Source organism: Pollachius pollachius, assembly GCF_949987615.1.
Source record: "Pollachius pollachius genome assembly, chromosome: 14".
Lineage (NCBI taxonomy): Eukaryota > Metazoa > Chordata > Actinopteri > Gadiformes > Gadidae > Pollachius > Pollachius pollachius.
In genome coordinates, this window is record NC_136947.1 from 432,955 (window position 1) to 446,845 (window position 13,891).

General features: G+C 39.2%; 2 protein-coding genes across 2 annotated transcripts; both read right to left on the reverse strand.

The window, feature by feature from the left end:
• Nucleotides 1–6,782: 6,782 nt before the first annotated feature.
• Nucleotides 6,783–7,832, reverse strand: LOC307086333 (C-C chemokine receptor type 3-like; the record flags this gene model as incomplete). The annotated part of the gene is made up of 1 exon (XM_079751499.1): nt 6,783–7,832. One exon carries the CDS (start codon nt 7,830–7,832, stop codon nt 6,783–6,785), a length of 1,050 nt encoding a protein of 349 aa, XP_079607625.1.
• Nucleotides 7,833–10,645: 2,813 nt separating this feature from the next.
• LOC307086263 (C-C chemokine receptor type 8-like) lies at nt 10,646–13,785 on the reverse strand. Its single transcript, XM_079751412.1, has 2 exons — nt 13,706–13,785; nt 10,646–12,773 (listed from the first exon to the last, which is right to left on the reverse strand). Exon 2 carries the CDS (start codon nt 12,756–12,758, stop codon nt 11,658–11,660), a length of 1,101 nt encoding a protein of 366 aa, XP_079607538.1. The 5' UTR covers nt 12,759–12,773; nt 13,706–13,785; the 3' UTR covers nt 10,646–11,657.
• Nucleotides 13,786–13,891: the final 106 nt, after the last annotated feature.

The window sequence follows — 13,891 nt, forward strand, 5'->3', positions numbered from 1 at the left end:
TTCTATGAAAAGCCATCTCCATTCATTGATTGTAATTAAATCAGTTTGGAAAAACAAATGGGTGAGTTTTTACTAGGTTTAACCACAATGTTGGCCTTTGCTGCAAATTGAATTTTATAATAACCATATATTAAAAAAAAGGCTTCTGGCATAGTTCACAACTCATGAATATCACTCGGGAATAACACATTTGTCCAAGAGCATTTAAGAAACAAACATTAAGAAAATAATATTTTTTAAGAAAACTAACATTATTATTTTTTATTCACTACATTACATTTATTTGCAGAAACTTTATACTTTCAACAATGAAGATGAACCCCAAATAGTGCTTCCCAATCACACAACTTAAAATAAGGAGCTAAGCAGAGCAGACGTCGTAACACTTTTAAGTGCTACGATATAACAAGAAGAGCTAGAGAGATTTTTTTTAAACATATATATATACATATATTTTCCACACCCAAGTGTTGGAAGAGTGACGGTAGACGGTGGAGTTACGGTAGCTCTGCCTTCACTAGCACATCGACTCTACTGGCCGGGGATCGACCACTGCTGTTAAAAAGAGCCTCAAAGTGTGAAGACTGTGATGAGGATCAACAAGGCAGTACAAACCCTCCAAACGCCAGCTTTATCTTCATTTGTTACACATTTTCTACAGCTAAAATGAAATAACAGTAGAAATACAATAACGCTTATGCTACACAAAATGGTTTTACAACATATAAAGTAAAAATGCACAAATTCTAAATTCTAATTCTATTATATTCTCTCTTTATAGTTATATTTCACGCAAAACTGGTTAAAATTGGCAATGTTGTCATGACAAAGCTAGTTCACGGCCTTGGCAGAACAACTCTGTTATTTAATACTTCCTCTTGCGATTTTTCATCCTTTGAGAACCTAAATGTTGCTACTCTAAATTCTATACAAAGTTTGATTGTTCTAAGCCTCATTAATATGAGGTGTTATTCTCCACAACAAACTCACTATTTGAGAAATGACGAAAGGAAACTGTGAAAAAGAATTTCCTTAAGGGGACAACTAATAAACTAACTAACTGTTCATAGCGCTTTGATTGCCTTAAAAAAGAGGGCTATATAATTGCCAAATTGGTTGACTTTTGATGGAGAGCAGTGTTCGACGAGCTTGTCATCCACGTAAGATGGATAGCTTGTGTTTTCGCTGTTGTTAAACATATCCAATAAATCTTGATACGCCCCTTCATAATAAAGATGCTCATCCCCCATGGTAATTGATTAAACCTGTGGTAGATGGAAAAACATATTGATAAGTCTCATATGATTGAATGCTGTGCAATTCGATGTACTAATTTACATGGGTGATATGTATTTGATACGGAAGGCTGTGCCCATCATGCATAAGCTGCTCTGAAGTAGAGCTTCAAATGACAACACAATTAAAACACTTTTATACTTAAAAGGTCTGGAACAAATATTTCACAGTTGAAAGAACAAAAGGGATGAAAACACTTGACAAACAATCAATATGTAATACTATATTATAAGAAGAATAATGATAATAACAATAATAATAATAATAATAATAATAATAATAATAATAAATAAGCAAGACAATAGCTGAGAGCTCTACAGTGACAGCTTTCAGGTATCAAACAGTGTTTCTGTGACTGCAGAAATATAATTATAACACACACTGTGCATACATACCTCACATATAACACTGTATAAATTCATGTAGGATCTTTTCTATGCCCAAATCATGTGTCTTACTCATTATTTTACTGGTTGTAATTGCAGCTTGAATTTGTCTTCTCCATTCTTTAACATAAATACAAATGCTAATAATTGATTGATAATAATCAGGGTGCGATTTGTGAAAAAACCAGAGGGGGGGATAATTTTGAGAAACATTTTAAAATGTTTCAAAATGAAGACGGACCCTGTGTATTTTGGTTGTTAATTATTACGATGTAATGGTGAAAATACTTTGGGTGGGGGGGATAATTTTTATCCCCACCGAGGATAAAAATAATTCAGCAGAGGTTAGGACGTGTAAACCAGAGGGGGGGATAATCCCCACCATCCCCACCGGCAAATCGCACCCTGATAATAATAATTACCTAATGCTGGAGGCGGACGGGCCACCGTCTAGTCATTTTAGTGTAAAGAAGGAACTTAATTTGGCTTTTAAAAGATTCTTCTTAAACAAAACAACTCACCAATGTTGATTTCCGTATGTGGAGGAGTAGATAAGAGAAGAGCTGACTAATGTCTGAGTCTTTCAGTTTCAGCTCTCTGGTGTTAAGCAGACATGAGGGTTAAAACATACGCCTTAAGAGGAACTGAGATATCCTCCCCATTTACATTACGCAGATATAAAAGGACACCTCTCGCACATACGATGATTCTGCCACCAATATTGAACAGAAGCTTGGCCTCGACTCAATGTTTTTTATACTCATACTTTACAAAGTCAAATACTGATAATATTGTAATCTACAGGATCGTTCAACGTGTGGGGGAACCCTAGCATGGCTATCGACCCCGTTTCTCTGGGTCGTTCACAAACTAGTTAGGCTACGCCCTCCCCTACTCAGTTCTGTTCGCTTTGCATTGGTGGAAGTGAGAAGGGGGAGTGGTTAAGTAGAGCCTTCAGATTGGACGGTTTGACCTACTTAGTTACCGTCATGTTTTGTATTTATTTTTTTACCATTATTGTTTTATAGGGACAAACATTAACACATTTCTCCTACAGGGGATTGATAAAGTTCTATCTATTGAACAGAAAGAAGCACTTGGTCATACTTTACACACTTTACCACAGCATTGGCCTACTGAATGCCACAGATATATTTTAAGAATTGGACTGAATGCCACATGAATACATAATTATGTTTTTGCACGTTTACAACGATTAAAAGTCCAGGGAAAAGTATATGCCTCTACTGGTGTTGCTTAAGCCAATATCCTTTTGAGGCAGCGTTGTTTCTGAATATTAGTGTTAAGGGCCAATAATGCATTAAGGGCCAATCCTACATTAGTCACCATGTCTGTGGACACATTTGTATGCAGTCACATGTTAATATACCCCCCCCTCCCCCCGCCGACAAAATCTCACTCTGAACTCAGTTAAAAACTTGAGAGCCCTGTGATACTGTACTTTAAAGTGATATGTTGAAATTATGATCAATAGTCTAATAATGACATTATTAAGAAAAATACACGGTGACTTGTTCAAGACTTGAAAAAGTTTGGGACTTTGACTCGGACTCGACTTGCCTTTCCCTGTCTTGACTTGGGACCCGACTCGGCCTTGACTGCTAAGACTTGGGACTTACTTGGGACTTGCCAAACAGTGACCTCTCTCTCTCTCTCTCTCTCTCCCCCCCTCTCTCTACCGTATCTTCATTCTGCTGTATTGGTCATCACACAGCGAGGCTCGATCCCTGCATTCAGCTCATCCCCGGTCAGGGGCCGGTCAGTCCTAGGGCAGCTCCCAGGGACCAACTCCAGGTCTAGGGCCACTGCCACTGCTCAAGGGCGCTGGCAGTGGTATAAACCTGATGTGTCTTTTGTATGTCTTTGGTAGCATGTTAGTAGTGTGTTTGTAGCATGTTAGCAGCGTGTTTATAACACATTGGAAGCGTGTATGAAGTGTTTGTAGCCTGTTGGTAGCATGTTAGCAGTGTGTTTGGAGCAGGTATGGTATGATGTTTGTCACACATTTATTTGTTAGTAACGTGTTGTTAGTACTGTGTATATGGAGTGAAAGGCTCACAGCGAACAGCTGCTGAGGGAGCTGGTACGGTATTTTAACAAGCCACTGTTGAAATAGAAACATTTTGGCTCCCCTGGCATTAGAAAGTGTGTTTGTGTTTGTATAATATATTGTATATATTGTTTGTATATATTTGTATATGTTTGTGTTTGTGTTTGTACATGTATGTGAATATGTCTAGTATTCTATTTTTACCGTGGTTTATAAATGTAAACCCTGAAACACTGTTTGACCTTTTATTCAAAGTGGTGACTCTTCAATTTAACATTCAATGCTTAAAGTTGACACAGACCACAGAACGGCTCTTATTCGCTGCAGAGTCAACCTGGGTTTTCCAACAACAATGAATGTTGAAAGACGTATTGCACGTGGCCAAGGAACCTCCCAGTTCAACGTTTAAACATCTTGTTTAATGCATCAATTCGCTCAGAAAATGGGATCAATAACTAAAATTGTGCTCCTACCTTTCCACACTTTATAATCCCGTTCAGGAGCTGTTGATTCCGTCTCCTCTTCACACCTTTGCTGGGGTGCTCCCCGTGTTTTTTGAAGAGTGTGTGTGTCTGGTGTGTATTGTTGTGTGTGCAGGAGGGTTTTAGAGCTGATATTCACCTCCAGCTATCTGTATAACATCTGTATATTACAGCGCTGCACCTCGCTCGTATGTGACACCCACAACACGCTCTGACATACACACAGTCACAAACACACACACACACACGCACACACACACACGTTTGTGTGTGTGTGTGTTTGTGTGTGTGTGTGTGTGCGTGTGCGTGTGCGTGTGTGTGTGTGTGCGTGTGTGTTGGCAGGCTGAACGCATTGCTGAACGATGGTCAGCTCAGGCCAACACAAACACAGCTTCCAGCAGCAACTGAAAAAGGCCTCCCATTATCTCCAACAGGCCAACACGACATGTAAACCTGGAGCTACGCAGGGAGAATGGGATTCTCCATGCTTAATACATTCACTATTGATTTCCGCTACTAGTCAGCCCCCACTGCTCTCAGCTTGCACCGCGATGAGCCCCCTGTTCCCCCCATGTTCATACGAAGGCTGGAAAAGGAATTGGAGAGAAATATTCAGTTTCCATGACACATGCAGACGACCGACTCCGAGAGAGTCTGTGGTTTAACTTCGAGCAGCTAACCGGGGGGAAAAATAAGAACTTTGCAGTTCTGGATCTAAAGATTGCTGACGTGTCGACCACTTTAATTTCATCAAATGTCCTTTCTTTTAAACTGAAGCAAATAATGTTGGTACACTCAAGGCAATTATGAGCAGCAAAATAGCCCCCTCAGTTTGACACTGAGTTGGATTTACGTAATTCCGCTCAGTTCCTCTTTAAATGATCTGAAATATTTCCTCATAATTATGTGTGCTTGTGTGCAGGGTTGCCACTTTTTAGTAATGATACATCTCAAACACTTTTCAAGGACAAATTCGGGGTTCGTCCCAACAATAGTTGAGCGTTGCTTGTAGCAGTCACCTAACTACATGATGACGTGCAGTGGCAGCAGGTAACCTTTGCCTGAGCTTGAATCCGAGCTAGCTGAAGTCGGATTCAAGCTCCATTCTTATGTCGCCATCTAGTGGTGGTTTGCATTCAAAGCCCGGTGAGGGAATTTTAAAATCACCACTAGAGGGCGACACAACTCCAATTGAGCTTGAATTCGCTTGGAGTTGAACATAGCGAATTCTGACGAATTCTGATCTATCTTTTCAGTGTTCATTATACTTTGCGTGGAATAGTAATTTCATTCTATGAAAAGCCATCTCCATTCATTGATTGTAATTAAATCAGTTTGGAAAAACAAATGGGTGAGTTTTTACTAGGTTTAACCACAATGTTGGCCTTTGCTGCAAATTGAATTTTATAATAACCATATATTAAAAAAAAGGCTTCTGGCATAGTTCACAACTCATGAATATCACTCGGGAATAACACATTTGTCCAAGAGCATTTAAGAAACAAACATTAAGAAAATAATATTTTTTAAGAAAACTAACATTATTATTTTTTATTCACTACATTACATTTATTTGCAGAAACTTTATACTTTCAACAATGAAGATGAACCCCAAATAGTGCTTCCCAATCACACAACTTAAAATAAGGAGCTAAGCAGAGCAGACGTTGTAACACTTTTAAGTGCTACGATATAACAAGAAGAGCTAGAGAGATTTTTTTTAAACATATATATATACATATATTTTCCACACCCAAGTGTTGGAAGAGTGACGGTAGACGGTGGAGTTACGGTAGCTCTGCCTTCACTAGCACATCGACTCTACTGACCGGGGATCGACCACTGCTGTTAAAAAGAGCCTCCAAGTGTGAAGACTGTGATGAGGATCAACAAGGCAGTACAAACCCTCCAAACGCCAGCTTTATCTTCATTTGTTACACATTTTCTACAGCTAAAATGAAATAACAGTAGAAATACAATAACGCTTATGCTACACAAAATGGTTTTACAACATATAAAGTAAAAATGCACAAATTCTAAATTCTAATTCTATTATATTCTCTCTTTATAGTTATATTTCACGCAAAACTGGTTAAAATTGGCAATGTTGTCATGACAAAGCTAGTTCACGGCCTTGGCAGAACAACTCTGTTATTTAATACTTCCTCTTGCGATTTTTCATCCTTTGAGAACCTAAATGTTGCTACTCTAAATTCTATACAAAGTTTGATTGTTCTAAGCCTCATTAATATGAGGTGTTATTCTCCACAACAAACTCACTATTTGAGAAATGACGAAAGGAAACTGTGAAAAAGAATTTCCTTAAGGGGACAACTAATAAACTAACTAACTGTTCATAGCGCTTTGATTGCCTTAAAAAAGAGGGCTATATAATTGCAATTAATTATTAGATATTCATTTACAAGCTATATGCTAAATGACTACATTTAAATGTAAAACTGACAAAATAATAAAAATCATCAATTCAAATTTCCCGTTTTCCCATCCAATTATCTAATTCAAACAATGTCAATTGTCTCCCAAATGTTAAAAGTTGTTTGTGTGGGACGTCCTTTGTGAGGTGGACTTGCTGCTCAGACTAGCGGGTCTGAAGTGATGTGCCAGACAAGGCATGTTCTTCTTCAACAGCTTCCTGAAGTGACTCTGAAACCGCTTACCCACAAAAGAGTAGAACATGGGGCTGATGCAACAATACAAGAACGCTATGTTTCTGGTCGCGTACAACGCATAGTTCAACGCCTCGACCTGATTGCACATCCGGTTTGCATCGTCGGCTGTGGACATCTGAATGCCCTTCAGCAGGATCACGATGTTATAGGGAGTCCAGCAAACGAAGAAGGTGAACATGATGATGAATATCAGCTTCACCGAGCGCCATTTCTCCCTCATGCGAGTGGACATGATCCGCACGGTGATGCATGTGTAGCAGTACATCACCATGAAGAGGGGCAGCAGGAAGAAGAGGAGGAACTGCATGTAGTAGCTGACCTGGATCCACTGTTTGACGACGTCGGCATCGTATCCACTCTCATCACACATCAGGCCATTCTCGCTGTCCTCCCACACGCCTTTGAGAACCAGCTCATTGAGACTGGCCAGCACACTGATGAACCAAACGATCAAGGACGCCCCGATGGCATACGCCCTCTTCCTGCTCTTGGCAGCGGTCACCGCGTGCACCACGGCCAGGTAGCGGTCAAAGGTCATCAGGGTGAGGAAGAGGATGGAACTGTAGAAACCAATCAGATGGGCACTGCTGACCAACTTGCAAAGCACCGTGCCAAAGATCCACTGGGAGGAATGGTATTTGGCCAGAAAGGGGAAGCTGGATGCAAACAGGATGTTGGAGGTGACCAGATTGATGAGGAAGATGTTAGTGACGCTGTTGACCTTCTCAAGCTTGACGATTATGAACAAAACAAGCCAGTTGCCTAAGTAACTCAGGAGGAAGTTGATGTAGTAGAAATAAGGAATGATGGCCGAGCCAAATTGGTTGATTTTTGATGGAGAGCAGTGTTCGACGAGCTTGTCATCCACGTAAGATGGATCGCTTGTGTTTTCGCTGTTGTTAAACATATCCAATAAATCTTGATACGCCCCTTCATAATAAAGATGCTCATCCCCCATGGTAATTGATTAAACCTGTGGTAGATGGAAAAACATATTGATAAGTCTCATATATTTGAATGCTGTGCAAATCGATGTATTCATTTACATGGGTGAAATGTATTTGAGACGGAAGGCTGTGCCCATCATGCATAAGCTGCTCTGAAGTAGAGCTTCAAATGACAACACAATTAAAACACTTTAATACTTAAAAGGTCTGGAACAAATATTTCACAGTTGAAAGAACAAAAGGGACGAAAACACTTGACAAACAATCAATATGTAATAATATATTATAATAAGAATAATGATAATAATAATAATAATAATAATAATAATAATAATAATAATAATAATAATAATAAAAATAATAGTAGTAATAATAAGAAAGACAATAGCTGAGAGCTCTACAGTGACAGCTTTCAGGTATCAAACAGTATTTCTGTGACTGCAGAAATATAATTATAACACACACTGTGCATACATACCTCACATATAACACTGTATAAATTCATGTAGGATCTTTTCTATGCCCAAATCATGTGTCTTACTCATTATTTTACTGGTTGTAATTGCAGCTTGAATTTGTCTTCTCCATTCTTTAACATAAATACAAATGCTAATAATTGATTAATAATAATAATGACCTAATGCTGGAAGTGGACGGGCCACCGTCTAGTCATTTTAGTGTAAAGGAGGAACTTAATTTGGCTTTTAAAAGATTCTTCTTAAACAAAATAACTCACCAATGTTGATTTCCGTATGTGGAGGAGTAGATAAGTGAAGAGCTGACTAATGTCTGAGTCTTTCAGTTTCAGCCTTTACCTGTGGGTAAAGGATTAAAGCAATGTTGGATGTCACACACAGACAGCTGTCTGGGTTTGACTTTAACAGTTTCACCCTTGAGTTTGTCGCTCTTCTTCAGTGTAAGAGTTCCAGAGGATGTTATCATCGTCACACATGATGAAAGAGCAATGTTGGTAATAATGACACATCGGTACGGGAAATGACTGCATCTTAGGGTTTCTCTACCCTGGAAATGATAGGATCGAGTGGGGATCTGTAGATAGAGGGTGCCGGCTGGATGCATTCAAACATGCAGGTTACTGATGTCTTTGGGGTGGCTGAGGTAAACGGTACACTGGATTGAGCATGTTGCCGTCTGCGTGATCACAGGGTATTTACAGGGAAGAGGAATATCTGATTCTGACATACAGATATGTGGTAAATCACATCCCATTAGCATTGGATTTGCAAGCACAAAATAGATTCAAACGAGCTGATGAACATTGGGTTTAAAATGGGAGAGGTGGTTTAAATAGGGCAAAATGTGGAGGAGAAGCACCTTTGGTCTTTGAATTAAAATATAATTTGTGTCCCAATAATAAAGGGCAGTGGCATTGGCTTGAACACGGCTTGTTACGACCAACCCCGGAGAGTTACGCAATAGCAGAGCAGGGGAGTGTTTTAACACTAATGGAGAGAGGCTGATGAGTGTCCACTTCTCTAATCTGCTCTGATGCATGTGCACACACACACACACACACGCACACGCACACGCACACGCACACACACACACACACACACACACACACACACACACACACACAAACCTCTAAACCCCAGGCGATATGTTGGATCCCCATTATTTAACAGCCAGTAGATGTGGACGGTCATCCACAAATACACACTGTTTTAACAGTAATGTTACGTGACCGATGCATCAAAAACTTTTTTCCCGCCGAACCTAAAGGTCACTCAACCCTGAACCTACAAAGTAAAGGTTACCATGAACAACATCAATTAAAACATGAATAATTGCCGAAGGATCTGATGATGGAGTTGGTTAACATTAGATAATTAGCCCTTGAGAAGAGGTTTTGTTTGAGTTGTTTATACATTTATCTTTTAATCATCTGCCAAATTCGGGTTCAAATGAGAGCCTTAACCTGCAGCTGTATTGAATGCAATGCTGTGTTCTGTTTCCATGTTACTGATGAAAATCATTTGGCTTGATAAAACATTAATTTCGCTAAACCCCCTCAGTTTGACAGGGAGTTGGATGGACATAATTCCACTCAGTTCCTCACCATCTATAAATGATCTGAAATATTTCCTCATAATTATGTGTGCTTGTGTGCAGGGTTGTCACTTTTTAGTAATGATGCATCTCAAACACTTTTCAAGGATAAATTCAGGGTTCATCCCAACAATATTTGAGCGTTGCTTGTAGCACTCATCTAACTACATGACGTGCAGTGGCAGCAGGTAACCTTTGTCTGAGCTTGAATCCGAGGTAGCTGAAGTCGGATTCAAGCTCAATTCTTATGTCGCCCTCTAATGGTGGTTTGCATTCAATGCCCGTTGAGAGGATTCTCAAATCATCACTAGAGGGCGACACAATTCCTTTAGAATTGAGCTTGAATTCGCTTGGAGTTGAACATAGCGAATTCTGAAGAATTCTGATCTATTTTTTCAGTGTTTATTATACTTTGCGTGGAGTAGCAATTTCATTCTATGAAAAGCCATTTACATTCATTGATTGTAATTAAATCAGTTTGGAAAAATAAATTGGTGAGTTTTTACTACGTTAACCACAATGTTGGCATTTGCTGCAAATTAAATTTCATAATAACCATATACTAAAAAAAGGGTTCTGGCACAGTTCACAACTTAGGAATATCACTCTGTAATAACACATTTGTCCGAGGGTATTTAAGAAAGAAACACTAGTAAAATAATATTTTTAAAGAAAATTAACATTAAGAATATAATATTTTTTATTCAATAAATTACATTTATTTGCAGAAACTTTATACTTTCAACAATGAAGACAAAACCCCAAATAGTGCTTCCCAATCACACAACTTAAAATAAGGAGCTAAGCAAAGCAACCGTCGTAGCACTTTTAAGTGCTACGATATAACAAGAAGAGCAAGAGAGATTTTTTTTAAACATATATATATATATATATATATATATATACATATATTTTCCACACCCAAGTGTTGGAAGAGTGACGGTAGACGGTGGAGTTACGGTAGCTCTGCCTTCACTAGCGCATCGACTCTACTGGCCGGGGATCGACCACTGCTGTTAAAAAGAGCCTCCAAGTGTGAAGACTGTGATGAGGATCAACAAGGCAGTACAAACCCTCCAAACGCCAGCTTTATCTTCATTTGTTACACATTTTCTACAGCTAAAATGAAATAACAGTAGAAATACAATAACGCTTATGCTACACAAAATGGTTTTACAACATATAAAGTAAAAATGCACAAATTCTAAATTCTAATTCTATTATATTCTCTCTTTATAGTTATATTTCACGCAAAACTGGTTAAAATTGGCAATGTTGTCATGACAAAGCTAGTTCACGGCCTTGGCAGAACAACTCTGTTATTTAATACTTCCTCTTGCGATTTTTCATCCTTTGAGAACCTAAATGTTGCTACTCTAAATTCTATACAAAGTTTGATTGTTCTAAGCCTCATTAATATGAGGTGTTATTCTCCACAACAAACTCACTATTTGAGAAATGACGAAAGGAAACTGTGAAAAAGAATTTCCTTAAGGGGACAACTAATAAACTAACTAACTGTTCATAGCGCTTTGATTGCCTTAAAAAAGAGGGCTATATAATTGCAATTAATTATTAGATATTCATTTACAAGCTATATGCTAAATGACTACATTTAAATGTAAAACTGACAAAATAATAAAAATCATCAATTCAAATTTCCCGTTTTCCCATCCAATTATCTAATTCAAACAATGTCAATTGTCTCCCGAATGTTAAAAGTCATTTGTGTGGGACGTCCTTTGTGAGGTGGACTTGCTGCTCAGACTAGCGGGTCTGAAGTGACGTGCCAGACAAGGCATGTTCTTCTTCAACAGCTTCCTGAAATGACTCTGAAACCGCTTACCCACAAAGGAGTAGAACATGGGGCTGATGCAACAATACAAGAACGCTATGTTTCTGGTCGCGTACAACGCATAGTTCAACGCCTCGACCTGATTGCACATCCGGATTGCATCGTCGGCTGTGGACATCTGAATGCCCTTCAGCAGGATCACGATGTTATAGGGAGTCCAGCAAACGAAGAAGGTGAACATGATGATGAATATCAGCTTCACCGAGCGCCATTTCTCCCTCATGCGAGTGGACATGATCCGCACGGTGATGCATGTGTAGCAGTACATCACCATGAAGAGGGGCAGCAGGAAGAAGAGGAGGAACTGCATGTAGTAGCTGACCTGGATCCACTGTTTGACGACGTCGGCATCGTATCCACTCTCATCACACATCAGGCCATTCTCGCTGTCCTCCCACACGCCTTTGAGAACCAGCTCATTGAGACTGGCCAGCACACTGATGAACCAAACGATCAAGGACGCCCCGATGGCATACGCCCTCTTCCTGCTCTTGGCAGCGGTCACCGCGTGCACCACGGCCAGGTAGCGGTCAAAGGTCATCAGGGTGAGGAAGAGGATGGAACTGTAGAAACCAATCAGATGGGCACTGCTGACCAACTTGCAAAGCACCGTGCCAAAGATCCACTGGGAGGAATGGTATTTGGCCAGGAAGGGGAAGCTGGATGCAAACAGGATGTTGGAGGTGACCAGATTGATGAGGAAGATGTTAGTGACGCTGTTGACCTTCTCAAGCTTGACGATTATGAACAAAACAAGCCAGTTGCCTAAGTAACTCAGGAGGAAGTTGATGTAGTAGAAATAAGGAATGATGGCCGAGCCAAATTGGTTGACTTTTGATGGAGAGCAGTGTTCGACGAGCTTGTCATCCACGTAAGATGGATAGCTTGTGTTTTCGCTGTTGTTAAACATATCCAATAAATCTTGATACGCCCCTTCATAATAAAGATGCTCATCCCCCATGGTAATTGATTAAACCTGTGGTAGATGGAAAAACATATTGATAAGTCTCATATGATTGAATGCTGTGCAATTCGATGTACTAATTTACATGGGTGATATGTATTTGATACGGAAGGCTGTGCCCATCATGCATAAGCTGCTCTGAAGTAGAGCTTCAAATGACAACACAATTAAAACACTTTTATACTTAAAAGGTCTGGAACAAATATTTCACAGTTGAAAGAACAAAAGGGATGAAAACACTTGACAAACAATCAATATGTAATACTATATTATAAGAAGAATAATGATAATAACAATAATAATAATAATAATAATAATAATAATAAATAAGCAAGACAATAGCTGAGAGCTCTACAGTGACAGCTTTCAGGTATCAAACAGTGTTTCTGTGACTGCAGAAATATAATTATAACACACACTGTGCATACATACCTCACATATAACACTGTATAAATTCATGTAGGATCTTTTCTATGCCCAAATCATGTGTCTTACTCATTATTTTACTGGTTGTAATTGCAGCTTGAATTTGTCTTCTCCATTCTTTAACATAAATACAAATGCTAATAATTGATTGATAATAATCAGGGTGCGATTTGTGAAAAAACCAGAGGGGGGGATAATTTTGAGAAACATTTTAAAATGTTTCAAAATGAAGACGGACCCTGTGTATTTTGGTTGTTAATTATTACGATGTAATGGTGAAAATACTTTGGGTGGGGGGGATAATTTTTATCCCCACCGAGGATAAAAATAATTCAGCAGAGGGTAGGACGTGTAAACCAGAGGGGGGGATAATCCCCACCATCCCCACCGGCAAATCGCACCCTGATAATAATAATTACCTAATGCTGGAGGCGGACGGGCCACCGTCTAGTCATTTTAGTGTAAAGAAGGAACTTAATTTGGCTTTTAAAAGATTCTTCTTAAACAAAACAACTCACCAATGTTGATTTCCGTATGTGGAGGAGTAGATAAGAGAAGAGCTGACTAATGTCTGAGTCTTTCAGTTTCAGCTCTCTGGTGTTAAGCAGACATGAGGGTTAAGACATACGCCTTAAGAGGAACTGAGATATCCTCCCCATTTACATTACGCAGATATAAAAGGACACCTCTCGCACATACGATGA